At 56.8% G+C, this 17,431-nt stretch overlaps 8 protein-coding genes across 8 annotated transcripts; 4 read left to right on the plus strand and 4 right to left on the minus strand.

Moving 5' to 3' along the window:
• Positions 1-964: 964 nt before the first annotated feature.
• On the plus strand, positions 965-1,936 carry EV422DRAFT_548379 (yeats family-domain-containing protein). Its single transcript, XM_053071660.1, has one exon. It carries the CDS (start codon positions 1,074-1,076, stop codon positions 1,755-1,757), a length of 684 nt encoding a protein of 227 aa, XP_052920752.1. The 5' UTR covers positions 965-1,073; the 3' UTR covers positions 1,758-1,936.
• A 526-nt stretch (positions 1,937-2,462) lies between these two features.
• Positions 2,463-4,642, minus strand: EV422DRAFT_572484 (uncharacterized protein; the record flags this gene model as incomplete). The annotated part of the gene is made up of 7 exons (XM_053073131.1): positions 2,463-2,490; positions 2,575-2,615; positions 2,701-2,955; positions 3,023-3,080; positions 3,186-3,631; positions 3,697-4,184; positions 4,261-4,642. 7 exons carry the CDS (start codon positions 4,640-4,642, stop codon positions 2,463-2,465), a joined length of 1,698 nt encoding a protein of 565 aa, XP_052920753.1.
• A 1,745-nt stretch (positions 4,643-6,387) lies between these two features.
• Positions 6,388-7,461, plus strand: EV422DRAFT_345057 (uncharacterized protein). Its single transcript, XM_053066490.1, has 2 exons — positions 6,388-6,998; positions 7,177-7,461. The coding sequence occupies exons 1-2, from the start codon at positions 6,543-6,545 to the stop codon at positions 7,399-7,401; spliced, it is 681 nt and encodes a 226-aa protein (XP_052920754.1). The 5' UTR covers positions 6,388-6,542; the 3' UTR covers positions 7,402-7,461.
• A 551-nt stretch (positions 7,462-8,012) lies between these two features.
• EV422DRAFT_502032 (HisG-domain-containing protein) lies at positions 8,013-9,035 on the plus strand (the record flags this gene model as incomplete). Its single annotated transcript, XM_053068242.1, has 2 exons — positions 8,013-8,460; positions 8,548-9,035. 2 exons carry the CDS (start codon positions 8,013-8,015, stop codon positions 9,033-9,035), a joined length of 936 nt encoding a protein of 311 aa, XP_052920755.1.
• Positions 9,036-9,710: 675 nt separating this feature from the next.
• Positions 9,711-11,102, minus strand: EV422DRAFT_345072 (uncharacterized protein). Its single transcript, XM_053066491.1, has one exon. It carries the CDS (start codon positions 10,935-10,937, stop codon positions 9,885-9,887), a length of 1,053 nt encoding a protein of 350 aa, XP_052920756.1. The 5' UTR covers positions 10,938-11,102; the 3' UTR covers positions 9,711-9,884.
• Positions 11,103-11,459: 357 nt separating this feature from the next.
• Positions 11,460-11,997, minus strand: EV422DRAFT_483140 (uncharacterized protein; the record flags this gene model as incomplete). Its single annotated transcript, XM_053067333.1, has 2 exons — positions 11,460-11,572; positions 11,643-11,997. Coding segments are annotated over 2 exons (468 nt in total), but the record flags the coding sequence as incomplete, so codon positions are not given.
• Positions 11,998-12,302: 305 nt separating this feature from the next.
• Positions 12,303-15,208, plus strand: EV422DRAFT_581916 (Centrosomal spindle body, CEP44-domain-containing protein; the record flags this gene model as incomplete). Its single annotated transcript, XM_053073389.1, has 4 exons — positions 12,303-12,729; positions 12,833-14,480; positions 14,546-14,680; positions 14,759-15,208. Exons 1-4 carry the CDS (start codon positions 12,641-12,643, stop codon positions 15,206-15,208), a joined length of 2,322 nt encoding a protein of 773 aa, XP_052920758.1. The 5' UTR covers positions 12,303-12,640.
• Positions 15,209-15,792: 584 nt separating this feature from the next.
• On the minus strand, positions 15,793-17,152 carry EV422DRAFT_572490 (uncharacterized protein; the record flags this gene model as incomplete). The annotated part of the gene is made up of 2 exons (XM_053073132.1): positions 15,793-15,860; positions 15,934-17,152. 2 exons carry the CDS (start codon positions 17,150-17,152, stop codon positions 15,793-15,795), a joined length of 1,287 nt encoding a protein of 428 aa, XP_052920759.1.
• Between the last annotated feature and the right edge of the window lie 279 nt (positions 17,153-17,431).

Consider the following 17,431-nt stretch of genomic DNA (forward strand, 5'->3'; position numbering starts at 1 on the left):
TGCCAGTAAAGAAAGGTGTTCCGTTCCTATTCCACAATCCGGCGCACCATTTCGTCCCACCCCTGGATTTTCTCCTTCTTCACGTGGACCGTGGTGCCTGCGATAGTCCTGAAGACTTCCGTTGTGGTACTGGTTTCCTCTGGTCGTGGGTGTGTGATGGGTTGGGGGGTGCAGGGCGGTCGTATGGTTGTGGCCGGCGGTGGGAGCTGCCTGTGTTTGATGGGATCGCATAAATGAGCAGCGTCCGCCTATAGAAAAGCTTTCCTGTTCCTTGAACAGTGCTCACCTTGCGACGTTGTACCAACATCGGCATCTGACGATGCAACTCGCCTAGATTCCACCAACACCAGCTTTGCCATGGCGAGGCAGGTCATGATCGTTTTGCGATCCTCTTGAAAGGCGTCCTGGATCCAGTTGGCAGCATCGCGGCTGCCTAACTCCTCCAGCTGATGCTCTCGCTATTTCAGCAGCATTTGAAGACTGGCGATGAACAAGTCGAGTTCTTCAATCGTCTGTGGGGTTGGGGGTATGTCTTCGGCGTCGTCGTCCTGGGCCGCCCGTTTGCCCTTCCCCATGTGCCCAGTGCCCTCGGTCGCTAGCACTTCCTTGAGCACCGCCTCCTTCTCCACCATCTCCTTGTGCTTTTCTTTGAATCCAAGGGCCTCCTGCGGAGAGGAAGCCGCCGCCGTCAGGGGTGGCAGCTCGGCCTGTGTCAGTTCTGCCCAATTGGTTCCTTCCCTTCGGGGCAGCCTTCGGGGACCTCGGTGACTGGCCTGCCCAAAAACGCGTAGGTGGCTATGCTCGGAATAATGTCTGGGGCGTCGTAACCAAATTTGTGGCCAGCATATACTGTTTGGCGTAGTGGCGAATCTTCCTGGTCTGCAGACGTGCAGGTCACCGGTTCGATTCCCACGTCCTTCAGCTCAGAGTATGACCGCGTCAGTGGTATGTTACCTGAATGCACTTTCTTTTTGCTTTTGCAACACTCGCGCTTAACCGAGCTCTTCTCTCCAGCCTGCGTTTCCCCGCCACCGATCGCAACCCGAAAGCAACCCACCACCACTGATCGAAAAATGGTAACCAAACCCCGTCTAAAACACATCTCCCACAGCTACCCGATCCTCTACGGCTCGCACGCGACGCTGCTCAAACCCTCGGAAAAGCGCAACGACCCGACACACACGCACAAATGGACCGTCTACGTGCGGCCGCTGAACGCCGCCGACGACTACACGCACATCATCAAATCCGTCCGCTTCAAGCTCCACGAATCATTCAAGCCGCCGCAGAGAGTCATCGACTCCGGCCCGCCGTGGGAGGTGCACGAGACCGGGTGGGGCGAGTTCGATATCCCGATAAGGATCACGATGGTCGATACCGTTGAGAAGGGGGTTGTGGCCCTCGTGCATACGCTGCAGCTGTACCCCAAGGACGATGCCTCCGGGACCACCAACGCATCCTCATCGTCAACGGCGACATCGAAGTCCGTGGTGTCCGAACACTACGACGAGCTGGTGTTCAACGAGCCGACCGAGGACGCGCACCGGATCCTGCGCGCGCAGCCGGCGAGCGGGGTGCCGAAGCGGGTGGGGCATTCTGGCGCGCATGGGTATACGACGGGGGTGGAGGCGGAGGAGGTGCGGCGGTTGAGGGAGGCGAATGGGAAGGTTTTGGGCGAGCTGGAGAGGGAGAGGGAGAGGTTGGTGAAGGCGGAGGAGGAGGTGGAGAGGTTGAAGGCGCTGTTGGGGGAGGATTGAGGGTAAGGGAGGTGATGTGTAAATTCCGGGGGATGGTGGATGGCGTTGTTGGCAGGGCCGCTATGCTTGTTGTTTTTGGAGCGTCGGTCTGCGCCTGAGGAAGCTTCGATGAAAGCATGTATATATATATAGAATACCCATTTCCAAACGCCCTCACAATCGATATCGAAGTGACTTTTCCTCACATTATTCGTGGAGGCACACATGAAAAAACGGACAACTGGGGCAGATACCCGTATCATCTCTCCCAGAAACCCCAGCCATCGGAAATGGCGGAGATTGAAATCCGTAGATGGGTTCCGAAGACGGAGGAACGATTTCACCACAGCGAACAACATAAAATCCGTCCCCGCCACGAGAGCAGCGGGCCGACAAACACACGGTATCCGCACCTTCACAGTTCACACCCGCCTTTATTTGTACATGACCAATACCGCATATACAAAGTCCGGGCAACGAAACCTCTCCAGAGCTTTCAACGCAACAACAGCATCTTCTATATCGGGAGCCATAACTCAGGGCTTTTCCAGCGGCGGCGGGTGGGAGGCGAGGTGGGGTATATATTATGCTGGACGTCGTAGTGTCCAGCAGGTTTCCGGAGTGCTAATGGCCGGGGTCGCACAACGACGGCGCATGGTACGTGCTCGCCGGGGTCGGGGGATGGGATGTCTAGTTCGGGTGGGTGTTGTTTCGGGGATCTTTCGGTCAGTTACCGGTGATCGACGTGCGGCAACTGGCAGTGGGTGTCAAAACAACAGGGGTCAGAAGTTCAGAGGACCAAATCTACGACACCGACTGGGGGATCCGCCACACTTACATCGGACACGAGTTATTGTTCTTCAGCCATTGGTCCAGACACTGCAACAGAGGATCTCCAGTAAGCAAAAAAAACAAAGGCCAACACTCCACAACCCAACCTCCCGCAATCGAATCCAAACAGTACCTCCCCATGAAACCAATGCATGCACGGCGTCCCTTTGATCTCCTCCCCAGCATCATACTCCATCAAACACACCGTGCATTTCGCGTCCTCGCCCGACAGATACACCACACTCGCCGCGGCCGCTGTTGATGTTTTGCCTTTACGGGAGGATGTGGAGGAGGGCTGGAAGGTGCAGGTCGGGAGGGAGGCGATGGTGGCAGCGGGTAGGCCTTTGGGTTTGACGTCGCCGAGGCGGTCCCCGAGAGCGAGGAGGCGCTGGAGGGGCGGGGTCGGGTTAGTGTGGGGATGGGGGGTGTGAGGGGGGAAAAGGGGGGATGATTACCTCGTAGTCGAGTTCGTCGTCGTCCATGTAGTTTTCGGCGTGTTGAAGGTGGCCTGGCCTGAAGAATGTAACACAATCAGTGCACCGACACACCATCTACTGCTTTCATCCCCCCATCCTGCAAGCAAAGCCTGTTTTCCGCAGCTCTCGTAATGAAACATACATGATCAAATCCGCCAACAGCTCCTCAGCGCCCCACCCCTCCTCCCCCTGCAACGCCATCAGAAACTCCATATCCGGGCTTGCACCCAAATACGAGCCCCTCGCCGCACGTTCCATTTGCCGTGCCCGCTGCATCGCCGCGAGGCCGTATCCCATCCCTCGCGGTGGTCCGCCAGGCGCGCCGCCGAGCCGGTAGCCGTGTCCGAGAGAGGGTTGTTGGAGGGCGCTGTATTCCTCTTCTTGAAGCATTCGGGCAAAGTCTTCGTCGGAGAGGGTTCGTTCGCCGGTGGGACTTGGATTAGGGGGTACTCTTATTGTTGATGTGCGGGAGTTGGAGCGCGAGGAGGGTCTGGTCGGTGAGGGGACACGGTTACGGGTTGACCGGGCGCGGTGGAGGGCGTCGGGGGAGATGCGGCGGCCGCCGCCGAGGCGTTGAGGATCGCGGGCCTGGAAAGTGTACTTCACTCGGCAAAATTCCCAATCGCAATGTAAGCGCGACTCGCAGCACTCACCGAAGATCTTGTCCTAGTAGACCTAGACGACCCCGTCCCTCCTGCAGCACCCGTCTCATCCAGCCCCATTACCGCTCTCAACGCCGCGCTCGTCGCAGCCCTCCCACTCCCAACCCTCCTATTGCCACTGCTGCTCCCAGCGGCGTTACTCTCCTCCCCTACTCCACTCAACAGATTGTTCCGCGTCCTGCTAGACGTCCTCGACGAAGTCGACGACCGGACCCTCGCGCTGCTCCCTGACGATGTCGACGTCGATCGGCTGCTCATGGCATTCGTCGGGGCCGTGAGAAAGGATGTGTAGAGGACGTCGTCGGGGTCGTTGACGCTGTGGTTGTTGGTGGTGCTGGCAGCGCGCGTGGACTGCGAGGGTGCTCTTCGTGACGCGGAGGTTCGAGGAAGGGGTGGGGAGTCGGGACCGGTCAGGTCTATCAGTTCTGCTGTGTTTGTGGACCTGGTTATTGGGGTTGTTCTTCGTAGCCTTGGTGGGGCTGAAGGCATGGGGAGGAGAGAGAGTCCGTGAGTTCCACACCCTCGTTCTCGGAACACTCTGAGAATCATCCATACCAGGAATAGGAGCACCCCCACCAAGAACATCAGCAGTCCCATGTCGAACATCAACCATCGGCTCATCAGGCGCATCCAAATCGATCAACACCCCTGTTGGTGGGGAAGCGCCCCGAGTCGAATTGGAACTCGACCCGGCCATCCCCGTCCCTCGACTCATTCTCCGTGTCTGCCGTCCTCCTCCAGCCGACCCCGTATTCCCACCCAGCGCGTCAACCTCCCTATGCCGCCCACTCCTCTCGCCTTTCACGCGGTTCCCACCACTCGAATCCCGGGAGAACAGTATCGGGGATGGCGTTGACTCTTTACTTTTACTTTTCTGGTGCTGTGCGTCGTCCTCTGACGAGTAGTAAAAGTCGAAATCGTCGGGGTCGACTAGCATGTCCGAGCGGGGGTTTGTTAAGGCGCCTGCGCTGCTGTGCCCACGTTTTCGTAGCGGAGGGTGGAGCGGGCGAGGGGTCTGATCTTCTGTGGATGCGAGCAAGGCGTACTGGGGCTTTCAAAGGCGGGGACTACGAGAGAGCGCAGTTGACAAACAGGGCGACGGACGCGTCTCTCGGATGTCTTCCCTCTTTTCCCTCAACGCCTTTTTATCGCGCGGGGACTAGCTACCGACCCCTCCCCCCCATGATATGCAATACCCCATTCTCATATTTACACTCCCATATCCTCACTCACCCCCTCGTGTCGCATCATGGCCCAAATGTCCCTCCCTCCACCAGCCCCACATCCACACCTCGCAGGCCCTCTCCAATCAACCCCGCCCCTGGGCCCTCAGCAACAACCCACAGGCCCAACCTGCAAAGTCTGCCGCAAACTCATCACAGGCTCGCACATCAACGCGAACGATAGTCGCTATCACAATGCCTGTTTCGTGTGCCGTCAATGCCTGGAACCCTTTCCCGAGAACATCTTCTTCGAGACGTGCTTTGGTCGCAGAACGATCGTACGCAAGCAGTATCCAAGTACAGGGCAAAGGCCTATGCCAAATCGGGGGCCCGCGCCCTACAAATCCTTCTTATCCTCCACCTGCCCCTTCCCAACCTCCAACCTCCCCTGCACTGACCTAACAACAACTGCCTGCGTATCCCCGCTCCGCCCAGTCAAATCCTTCGAAAACCTCGTCACGTCCCCACCGGTCCCCTTGAACATAATCGTAGCGACCCGGAAGAATGGGGATGAGATCCGGAGTTGTTCTGTTATGTAGACAATGCTCCCTATTGTGACATCGGATGATGATGGCCGAACCTCGATGGTCCAGGTGGCTGATGCATGTTGTGTGAATGTGCGCCAGAGAAAGTTGGATCAGAGGGAGCTGGAGGCGGGTGTGTGTGGTGTGCGGGTATGTACGAAAACATGTTTGGTGGGGGAAACCTTGGTGGTGTGGCAGCGGTAGGTGCCTTGGGTTGGCGTGAATTTCCTCCCACTTTGGCTCTGCCTTTGATTTCGATCTTGATGAACCCTCCTCTGCCTTCGAGTATGGACACTCTCGTCATCACGACATCACCCCTCCACTTCCCAAACTCATCCCACGCCGTAACCGTCTTCCACGCTTCCCCAACGGCAACCCCCAACTCCACAGCGCACACTCACAATCTCCTCCCGCATCAACCGTCCTGCCGCATACATAAAATACAAGAGATTCAAGGACAGTAACGTTCCGAAGGTGGGGAGGATCCAGGAGATGTTGGAGGTTGCCAAGTCCCCGGCGTCGAGGAAGAGGTGGGATGTCCAGGCGTCGTCGGGGGTGGGGCGCGGTGCGCTTGCAGCCCGTGTGCGAGAAAGCGGGTTCTCGTGTGAAGCCTTCCTCCGAAAGTTCTTATTACCGAGTCTTTCTCAAGTTCGCAAGTTGTCGACGGAGAAGCATTCCACTCAGCTATATACAGCATATAGGAGAGCCTCCTGGGCATCTCCTGTCGAAAGCCACTCTGTCCCCCCCCCCTTTGCCAGTGGTTGGTCAATCAGTGGAATGCAGGACTCGCAGGACTTCGACAGGAGTGACTCCTCGTCCGGTGGGTTTCGCGCAGGTGACCGCGTTCAAAATCAGTCAGTTGAATCAGTTCAGTCACGTGGATGACGAAAGACAATCAATCGATCGGTTCATTCAGCCCAGGATTCAGCCGCCCCCACACGGCCACGGAAGCGAGTGGCTGGCGAAAAAGAGCATAAAAGACGGGCGAGCGGATTTTGCGCCGTCTTCCCACGCACTCGCAACTCTCGCAAGCGCACTCCAAGATCACCTTCCCAACTTATATCATCCCTCTCTGACGGCTTCACACAAAATGGTCTTCACAAACTCCCTCGTCGCACTCACCCTCGCCCTCGCGGCGGCCACCGTCCAAGCCCAGTCCACACCCGCCTCGGCCGCAGCCCTCACGGCCGCATGCGCAACCCTCTCAACCCTCCCCGCCTGCGACGTCGCCGCTTCCTGCCTCGCCCAAGCAACAACCACAGGAGCATGCAACCCAGACAGTCTCCTCGCTTCCCTCTGCGCTGACCCCGCAGGTGCTACCGCATCGCAATGCACTCCCAAGCCAAGTGGTACTCCCGTTGCGAACCTGCTGACCGCGAAGGACGCTACGGGTGTTGTTGCCAGTATCTGTATGGAGATGCCCGACATGAAGGATTGTCAAGGGCCTGATGCGTGTCCCGCCGCTGATCCGGCGACTGGAGTTGCGAAATGCAAGACTTGGACTCAGGCGGCTAGGCTTTGCTTGGATATGCCAAACATGAAGCAGGTGAGTGAACGTTAGCGAGTGTTTGTTTCGCGAAACCGAATGCCTTTGCGAGCAAAGCACCACATTGGGCCAAAGGCGCAAGACTTTCCTCATCCACGTTGTTGATTAGTCGTTGATGGTTGATGTGTTCTTGATGGTTAATGAGCCTATCGCTAACGCCATCTCTCTCTCCCATCAGTGCGGCCCCGTCACCGCCTTCTGCACATCCTCCAACAAGCTCGGCCCTTACTGCGGCGCAATGGCCGCCGGGGCCACAAATACCTCCTCCACCACGGCCTCCGCCGCCGCGCCCTCCGGTACCAGCGCACCCGGCGCGTCTGGCAAGAGCGGCGCCATGTCCGTCGCTGCCAACTCTGGTTTGGTCGCAGCTGCTGGAGCGGTGCTTGTTTACGCTCTGGTGTAGGGGGTTGGACTGCTTGGAGTGTAGTATAGACTTTTGTGATTCCGTACACTGCGAGTCGTGACCAAAGCATCCCTTGTGAACACATATACACATGGACTTCCGAGCAATGGATCCAATAACTACCTCAGAAAGCAGTTGCTCTGGCCACACAGCACAATTTGAGGATCAGGACGGGCTGAATTGACAAAAGATTTATTCGTGATGTCTACATCCGGGAACCTTTTCTGTTGTGATCTCACGTCTTGGAAGCAGAAACTACCTGGAGCCCTCGTTTCGCTACGCTGCGAGATGTACTGTACTGTACATGTACTTTGCGGACGTGCTGAATTTGAGGAACTCCCTCTCTGGGCGCCCGGGGGCCTGACGGGTGCTCGTTCCCAAGCAGTCGGTACGCATGAGTCATCTCGCATGAGTCACCGCGTGGAATAACGCGCGGAGCTTCTTTCCTCTCTCTCCTCGTCGCTTTTTGACATCGCACTCCTCCCATCCAACAACACTCCTCAGCGACTCCTGGTTTCTCCCAACCTGCCTCGCCGCGAAGAGCACCGCAGATAACCTCTTTCACAGTCGCCAAACCCATCGCCCGAGTCCCCATCTCCATTCCTCAGAACATGGACGTCTCAGACCTAACCGACCGGCTCCTCCTCGCCATCCCCAAAAAAGGCCGTCTAAACGAACACTGCCTCACCCTCCTCAAAGGCGCCGACATCCAGTTCCACCGCCGAAACCGGCTCGACATCGCCCTCTCGACCAACCTGCCCGTCGCCATCGTCTTTCTCCCCGCGGCCGATATCGCGACGTATGTAGGGCGCGGGAACGTCGATCTGGGGATCACGGGGGAGGACGTCATTGCGGAGGCTGTTGCGGATGATGTTGATGCGGGGAGTGAAGGGGAGGCGAAGGTGGAGGTGTTGACGAAGTTGGGGTTTGGGAGGTGTAAGCTGTGTGTGCAGGTTCCGGTCGCGAGTGGGGTGACGCGCGCGCGGGATCTGGTTGGGAAGCGAATTGTGACGAGTTTTGGGAATGTGTCGAAGCGGTTCTTTGATGCACTTGAGGCGGGTGCGTCCGAGGAAGATGCGGCGAAGGCGCTTGTTACGTTGTTTTCCAATTCCATCGCCTCGTCGACTTCCGCGAAGACCACATCAGCAGCAGCATCAACGACAACAATCCACCATGCCAGCGGCTCAGTCGAGGCTGCTTGCGCACTCGGTCTCGCCGACGGCATCGTCGATCTCGTCGAGTCTGGCGAAACGATGCGCGAGGCCCGCTTGCACGCCATCTCGACCCTCCTCACCTCCGAAGCCGTCCTCATCGCCAACGCCGCAAAGTACTCTTCCACAACCACGAACCAAACGAAGCTAATCGACACTCTCCGCCGCCGCATCGAAGGCGTCGTCGCGGCACAGAAATATCTGCTGTGCAACTACAATATCCACCGGGAGAAGCTTAAAGACGCCGTGAAGATCACGCCGGGTCGGAAAGCGCCCACCGTTAGCCCTCTGGAGGATGAGGAGTGGGTTGCGGTTAGCGCCATGGTGTTGAAGAGTGAGGCGGCGAGTGTGATGGATCGGCTGGAAGCTGTGGGCGCGTCGGATGTGCTCGTGTTTCAGATTCACAATTCGAGGGTTGTTTAATGGGCGTCTTGTTTTGGCACTTGGATAGGATTTGCTGGTTCTGTGAATGGCATTGAGAGTCACCCAGTGGGATGGATGGCGTAAGGCATGGTCTACAACTGAGGAAGATGGCACGGAGTGCTTGACGGCGTACTCCCTAATTGCTGTGGAGCTTTCGGATTAGCCCCGTCGACTCGCCCATACACTCGCACTCTAGACATCCCCTTAGCGACACATCAATTCTATCATCATTCATTCGAGGAGCTTTCTTTCTACCCATGCATTACATCGCGAACTCCATACCCACACGGACTCTCCCAATGCCAGCGGAATCCAAAGTTAAACTAATTCGTTTGAACATTGTGCCACTGCGGGTCCTGGCACCGGACACACATCTCGACCAGGCCGTACGTCCGAGAGAGTAGGAACAGGTTCGTCCCAGAATAGGCATGTCTGCTCTGCGGTACGACTGGCAGTGGGTCTTGGAAGCCCCGAAGCACTCAACCGGTGCAATCGACGCCATGCCTGATAGCGGAGCTCTCAGTTATGGGCGACGATCGGGATCCTCATATGTGTTCGGGGCCGCTCGCTGTTCAGAAGGCCCTTGAAGTTATAGGGGCGTTCGGTGCCAGGCCTTTCCCCTTGCGCTGTGCGGTTATCGCATTGAGACAGGTAGCGTGGGGTGACATCTCTTGACCTCCTAGCCGGATAGTCTCGGACGCTTGTGGGGCTTTCCCTCGGTTCCGCACTCCATCGGTTAAGGAACGACCGTCCAAAGCCGACGCGGGCGTCTGCTCTACGTTGCAAAACTGTACGCCGTGCCTGGTCTTCCTTGGATGCGTAGACGAGCAGTACCTGCGCCAAGTCGCCCTATCCAGCCTCCTTCCGCCCTCCGCCCTCCCTCCTCATCCCATCCCGATCATCCACCGGCTCCAAAAACGCCCTCACGCCCTCCTCAGTAAAGTCCCAGGGAATAACCATAACGCCTTTCTCACTGAGATGATACCGCTTCGCTACCAGCACCGGAAAGCCCTTGAAGATCGCAGGGGGTAGGGTTCGGAAGGTAGCTGTTGCGGTGGCGACTTGGGAAGCGTCCAGGGCGCGGTGGAAGAACGTGTTGGGTGGGATGTGGGTGTTCTCCATCGAGTTTGCAGCTGGCGGGTGACTTGCTGATGGTGGTGATGCAGCCGCCGGGGCATCCCCCTCCGCATACTTCCGTCTCTGCAAACCCCTCTCACCCCCTTCAACCGCCCCCGCCATGGTCCGTCTCATATCCCTCCCAATCGCCTCCTCAAACTCCTTCCTCAAATACGACGCCGCCGTCCCAACCCCCTCCCCGCCCCGTCTCACCGAAGCCCGTCGCAACACGTCCGCGCCACCCATCATCTTCAGCTCCTTCTCCACGCACGACTTGACGGCGGCCATATCAGCTTCTGCCACTTTCACGCCGGCTTTTTCGCAGAGGGAGAGAAAGGAGGCGGCGAGGAGGGGGGTTTCGAGGCGGGCGCGGGAGAGGGGTGTGAGGCGTTTGAGGAGGAGGGGTGGGATGAGGGGGCGGGTGGGGGCGGTGCTCGGGCCGGGTGTTGTCGGTTGGGAGCAGAGGGTGTGATGGACTAGTTCGGGGGTTCCGTGGGTGCGTTTGCAGTAGAATTGGAGCTTCACATCCCCTCCTCTGAACCCGCTTATCATAACTCTCCCATCCAACGGCGGATCCCCCCGGCATTTACTCGACTTGGTGCCAGCAGGGAACACCTGCGAAACCAGCGCATTGAGGCTTTGTAAACTGGCGACATTCGTTTGTTGTATATTCGGGTCGGCGGAGTGGGCGAACAGGTCTGGATGTACTCTCCGTGCGAGTTGAGGGAGATACCGACGGACTATGGTTGTCGGTGTTGTTGACGGTGACGGTGAAGGTCGGAGCATTGGTTGGAGTCTGGTCTTCACCTTACGGGTTGACGAAGGGCGTGCGACTCGATCGGGACAACCAACGAACCACCTGTGGGAGGGGCAGACGCAACTACGGTCTCATCCAGCAAGGAGTGCTGTCCTTGTGAAAGAGTGCAGCGTTGGACCCTGGATCGGGAAGGCTTCGGGAACAAGGGCAATGGGATGTCTCAATTTCAACTTCCCAACCAGTCGACGCGACGAAAAGCGAGCGGCAAGAGCGGAAAACATCGCAATGTGGCTCAATGTGGGCAACCCCGTCGTCGACGCCACCCGGGAAGCATCCATATTCCGCATAAATACAGCACAATCATTCTAAGGTATGTGTACGCCGGCTGATCCGCACGTCCGCTCGTGCCCTCCAGACTCCCATTCCCACATAGTCCCACATCAGGCCAATGTAGGGTGTGCTGGTGTTTCTGTCCTCGTGCTTTCGGCGCTCGCCCTGCACAGAGACCCTACACCGGGCACCCAAAACGCATCCGTTCTCGGCCGCCCGTATTTGACCGACTCGCCATATACGCATGCGTATCCATCCTGTAATGCTCCCACAAGTAATGAAGATCCAGCTCCAAACAGAAGGGCGTACTTTGTATATTGTTTTGTCAGCCGACCTGATGAGACAATTGTAGTAAGAATCAAGGCGCAATCGATGCGATGGCCAGAAAAGAACCTTCCACTTACTTGCAGCAGCAAACACCATCGAAGTCGTGACCCCAGCGCCAAGGGTGCACACCCAGCTCTCCCTCCCAACAACCATCTTCTCCAACCCAGCTTCAACGCTCGCAAACCCAGCCATAATCGCCGCAAATTTGGCGGCACTCCTAAACCCACCTAGGAACCCAAAGTGCGCAATCTCATAATTCTTATACTTGTGGTAGAAATACCACCCGGATACTGTTTTGGGCCGCCGGTGAGCGTTCTCTGCGAGAAACTGGTATGACCGCGTCCGCCCGCCGAGGTAGAAACCGGTAATGAACCCGCCGATACCCCCAGCGAAACCCAGGTGCAGCGCCCAGAGGGTTTCTGGGGAGAGCGAGGCACGGGCGGCGGCGCGGGTGGCTCGGTTGCGAGCCGTGATGTAGGTGAGGAGGTTGGAAGAGCTGTCGGCGAATGCGGCGAGGTGGGAGCGGAGGGTGGAGGTGGTGAGACTGGGAAGGTGAGCGAGCACAGACGCCGGCGGGGCGAGAGACGGCGGTGGTGGCCGAGCGGGCGATGGAGGCTCCTGGGCCCGCTGTTGCTGTTGCTGTTCGTCGACGCTGGGCATTGTGTGCTGGTCGGTGATCGCTCGCCCTCTGGTCTGTTTTGAGAGTCGGAGACGGAGGAGAACGCTCCGCAGCGCGTCCCGGTGCCACTTTTTCGCAGCAACCCTCCCATAAGCCTCCATTCCGCAAACGGCACACTTGAAAGTACTGTATACAATTACAGGTGCATATACATAGGAAACAGAAATACAATAACGTAGACTCGTTGTGAGCGACAGGCGGCAGGCACATACACCGTATCATTCAGGTTTCCCGCAAACCGCCTCACTTGTCGCAACTGTGATCTTAGCCAAGATTCGTTCGCGTTGTTGGTGATCTTCAGGGAGCTGGGCGCTGAGGACAAGGTTTAGCCATTTGAAGTAGAAGGTTGCTCCATAGCGTGCCGGTGGACCGCAGTGTGGGAGGGGCGTCTTCACGATGGCGACAGGTGACTTGAGAAACAACCTATTGAAGGTGGACGGGGACTTGCGCAGGCTGCGATATGGCGGCTCTCTAGACCTCTATGCGTAAGTGCGGTTTACACAGCCGATACAGATATACTGCAGTTATCGAATTCCAGAACTTCATGTGCGCAGACCACTTAATTCCTGGTCGTCCCTTCCACAACAGTGCCAGCAAAGGAGACCCCGTAGCACTCCTACCGTTGATCCACTTCGTGCTCCTCGACTACTCCCCAGAGCTCTCACTCTACTTGACAACGAAAGGTTTCTGCGATCTCTCAACCAAGAGAGACATACGCTTCATGGAAGCCGTCTACAAAATGTTAAGGGATGAATTCGATTACCGACCGCAGATCACCCGTGATCAGTTCTTTTCGACCGGGTTTGCTGAACGGAAGCTCATATTCATCAGTGACTTGATCAGAATGGTCGAGCAAAAGACCCGAGATCTGAAGCGGGACGGTGGTGGGCGGAACTTGACTGGGACGACGGGCCGAAGTGGTGGGGCGCATGGGGTCAAAGGGCATACTACGAATGCCGCGTCAAGGCAGCCTCGCGGAACGGGGCCGGCGTCAAAGGCAACGATCACAACACACAGCAGCTCTTCACAGGGCAGTCGACCGGTTTTGGTGCCATCGAATCGTATCCTGGTGAAGAACGTCTCGGTGATACCTGACCAGCGCTCGCCCAACTACGAGAACGGGTTCAGAAGTTCGAGGGGCTCCACAACATCGAAAGAAAGCTCGTTCCACCCTCGCACATCAGGGGCAGGTGTCGGACGGGCCACATTTACTCGACACCCGCATTCCAGTGACTCGCCACCGCAGGCCTCCCACTCTGATAACAGCTTTGGGAGCGAGAATGGATACGAGCGGCACGAGGTTTCTGGCAGTAGCGAATCCTCCGACCTACTTCGCGGGATGGACATCGTTCAACAACGCCAGGCGCAAGCGCATGTCGATCAGTCCACGATATCCACAACGAATGAGACTCGCACGCATGTTGAGCGGCATTACGCCCCGCCACAAACCAACTCCTCCACTTCCCACCAGGCGCAACAACATCTGCGGCCCCATACTTCTAGCAAGCCTTCAGGTCCCTCACGTCCGACCCAGAACCGCTTCCCAATGCGCCCAGGGGAAGGCACAACGATCTATGAGCCGGCTATCGCTCCACAACCGGCTGCCCCTCCACCCACGTTGCCGCCTCAAAACTTTGATATTAGTTTTCAGTCACAGCCGTCAATGATGAGGACGACACCGATACCCAAAGCTGGGATGCTGGATGATACCTTCATTTCGGAGCCGTCGATGCAGGAAGATGGGCGTGGTGCGAGGGGTGGTTTAGGTGGCAACGGTCCTACGGCGGGACAATTGCTAAACGGTGATCGATCGTGGGAGCAGAAAGTCGAAAATCAGGAAGAGGGTCAGCGACAGGCGACAAATTGCGGCCCCCTGAACGACGTACAGCAACATGACACACGGCGAGAACCGGGATCATCTCACCCAGCACCCGACGACGTGCATGATACAGCCCCGGCCCCGCGGAAAAGCAGCAGCTTGACATCACCCTTCCTTCTCCGCTCCTGGGTGGCGCCAACCGCTCCGCCAGCCAACACCGTCCCGTTGCCATCACCCACACACGCCAATCCATACGCGCAACAACAACAAAACCCACATAGCCAACTTCAAGCATTACCCAGTCAGTCGAATTCCTCACCCAATGCCTCCATACCTCTGCGCACACTACCAAATGATCAAGTGTCCGTGGAAGCAGTGTTTGAGCATTTCATGAACATGTTTGCTGTGAAGCATGAGGTCAGTCCGCTGACGTCTTTGTGTTGAAGAGTAGGGGGCTCATGAATTACGTGTTGTATTTTCAGGAAATTATGAGCTTGCGACATCAAATTGCTGCCGTTGCAGACCAGCAGGAAGGGATTGCATCGGAACTGGTGTCCCGCATTCAGTCGGTGGAGAACACCTTGAGGACAATCCAGGAGACCGGCTCGAGGGCAGTGGTCTGTGGCAGTATCTCGGCTTTGATTGGTTGAAGTGAACCCTGTCCTCAACACTTCAAATGGCCTTGAATGTAGCAGAATGGATCTCGTGCACCTCCGGGTACGTGGAACGGCGCAACACCCTCCGATGATCGCGACATACCAGCATCGCAAAACCCCGAGTCGCGTCATCCGAATGGGCGTGCGGATCACTATTCTGCAACTGCCGCATGTCAATCCACCGATGGGCGGACTTCACAAACCATGCGGTCGGCGAATGAGGTATCTTGTCGGAGCTCTGAGCTACAACGTTACGCGTGGTCTTCACAGCCTGGCAACATCGGTTCTCACATGTATATTTTGCAGACGGCTCATCCAGCCCACGAGGTAGCACCTGTTGATCCGGACAAGAGTTTCCGCGCGACGATCAGCACCTCGCAGCCGTCGATGATCAATCCTACGTTTCGGGGCACGGCTCAGGTGGGTACATCTGCGCCGTTCACAACATTCGCTTTCATATGGGTGCAACGTTCAATCAAGTATTTATAATCTCCATTCCCGTCTATCCAGCCGAAATCAGCAGAAGACTACATAAAAAGCATCCAAAAACGCATGGAGCACACATCTAATTTCCTGAAAGAACGCGCACGGATGATGCCTTCTTCGAACTGGGGGTCAAATTCGCTATCAGCCGATGGTAGCAACAACGTCCGGAAATGAACTGAAGGATATATGCAGTTTGATTCTGTTGGGGAGGGTGCGTATGGGAGGGTATATGTGGGATAATGGTTGGGGTATAGGAAGATCTAGGGTGTATATATAGTAGCTCTTGTGTATTTCTACACTTGGCAATTTAGCACAATGTCGAATGTGATGGGCTGCTTCGCCCGGTTGCGGCTGATGTGTACGTGCATGGTCAACGAGGGTCGTGGTAACCGACGGTTCTTCCGAGACGGATTGGCTTCGGTGACGGTTAATGTGTCGTCGTCTACCGTTGATAAGGCAACTTGCAAAAGCGTCATCAACACCGCCGGCAGTCGGCGCAAAACCATTGGGTATCCGAGGTGTAGGGCGCTCTACGCCGAGCGGCGTCATGCAGATCCCCACCCAGCGTCTGCTTGGACGGTGAAATATCACTCGATACTCTCAAATGAAGTAACAGTTGGCCCGCCCCACGAAATCTTCACCACCGGCTTGATTCCTACACATAACAATATCCAGTCAGGAACCGAAACACGGAATCGGTGCACACAAGAGAACGCAACCATGCATACCTTCAGCACGACAAGCCGCCCTAGTACGTCTCCTCTCCGGCGCGTCATTTTCTGCAACGCCGCCTGCATGCACGATCTTTGCTTTCCTAGGCGCTTTTGGAACAGATGTCGCACGTGCCGCTGTGGTCTTCTCTGATGTGGTGCGGGTCGTTTTTGGGCGCGTGCTCTGGGCCTTCCCACGCGATGGTAATAATGGGCGGTCCTGGTCCGGCATAATGAGGTTATCGATGTTTCCCAATGGGATCGCGTCCGGTATAGCAACCAGTTGAAGAGGCGGGTTTGAATCTGCAGAAGGCCCTTTCTTGGGCCGCCCTTCCGTCGGTTTGATGCGGTCGAGTGTCAAAACCTGAAGCTCGTCGTTCAAACTGCCATCTGAAGCTGGGGAACGAAGCGACTCCTGCGATGCGTGATTGCAAGATATAACCGGTCGTTCAGGCGGGCAGGCCTTTTTGCGGCCGTCATGGCGATTTTGGAAGACAGCTGTCGTTTTCGTTTGTATGTCATCGATATTTGGTCGTGGGGCTCTGCGTTTCGGATCTTGTGGCTCTTCACGTGGCACACCGTTTACCAGTTTTGTCGGCTGACGGGTCTCGGCCCCGGCTTTCGACTTCAAACCCAAATTTGCCGAATCGACGTCTGTGCCATGATGTGCCGAACCTGGCTCCGCGGGAACGTCCACCCCACCGCTCCAATCCGGTATATGCAGCTCATCCACCCGATACTTCTCTCTGTCCTTGGCCATCGCCATTTCTGGCTTCCTGTACCGTGGCGGTCTAGCCGCGGTCTCCTTTGCGCTCTTTGCTCTCGCGTTCGAAGACACTACTTCGACTGCCTCATGTTGATCTCTTGGTTTCGTGTCCGACCTGAAACCCTTCTTGCCCATCACAAACGGGTCGGGGTTGTTGATGCTGTTCTGAGATATGTTGCTGGGGCGGTTAGGGCGTCGTTTCTCGCCGACGACGATATCCTCGTTAACTTTCAAAGGCAAATGGCCATGTGTTGGTATTGGCCGCTTTCCTCCTTTATAATCTGCGGCGAGCTCGGACGTGGATGAATATTCACCAACGCTTCCCGATCCAATATGTCGTGATGTTAATTCTGACGTCCTTTCCGGACACACAATCTCCCCCGATCCTCTTCCACCGGCCAAATCCTCTATTAGATCCGCGCTGTCCATACTCCGGAGTTGCGCCGCCGGTAGAAAGGTAGGACGCTTCATGGCGGCCAACGCGTTTCTGGGGGGCGATGAGACAGCGATCCCGGAGTGATGTACAGGAAGTGAAGGAACAGATGGTGGTTCCGTCACGCTCGCACTCCCTTTCGTCTCCTTGGGTAGTTGAGGGGCAACAGATAAAGGGTGGACTGTGATGGCGAAGTCCCGTGCTTTCGTTTGGCGGCTCCTGGAGGAGGTCCACAGATTTACATACGTTAGCAAAAATCCTGTGACAGGCGAGCTACTAACGTTGCCCCTGCGTTGCGCATACCCTTCGCCACGCCT

This window comes from Fimicolochytrium jonesii (assembly GCF_025526975.1).
Source record: "Fimicolochytrium jonesii strain JEL569 chromosome Unknown EV422scaffold_46, whole genome shotgun sequence".
Lineage (NCBI taxonomy): Eukaryota > Fungi > Chytridiomycota > Chytridiomycetes > Spizellomycetales > Powellomycetaceae > Fimicolochytrium > Fimicolochytrium jonesii.

What these genes read in the sequence shown, in the direction of transcription:
- EV422DRAFT_345072 (XM_053066491.1), bottom strand. Translation starts at nt 10,937, where the DNA reads ATGCTCCGACCTTCACCGTCACCGTCAACAACACCGACAACCATAGTC.
- EV422DRAFT_345057 (XM_053066490.1), top strand. Translation starts at nt 6,543, where the DNA reads ATGGTCTTCACAAACTCCCTCGTCGCACTCACCCTCGCCCTCGCGGCG. An exon ending in ATATGCCAAACATGAAGCAG is followed by an intron (nt 6,999 to 7,176) that starts GTGAGTGAACGT and finishes CTCTCCCATCAG; the next exon opens with TGCGGCCCCGTCACCGCCTT.
- EV422DRAFT_548379 (XM_053071660.1), top strand. Translation starts at nt 1,074, where the DNA reads ATGGTAACCAAACCCCGTCTAAAACACATCTCCCACAGCTACCCGATC.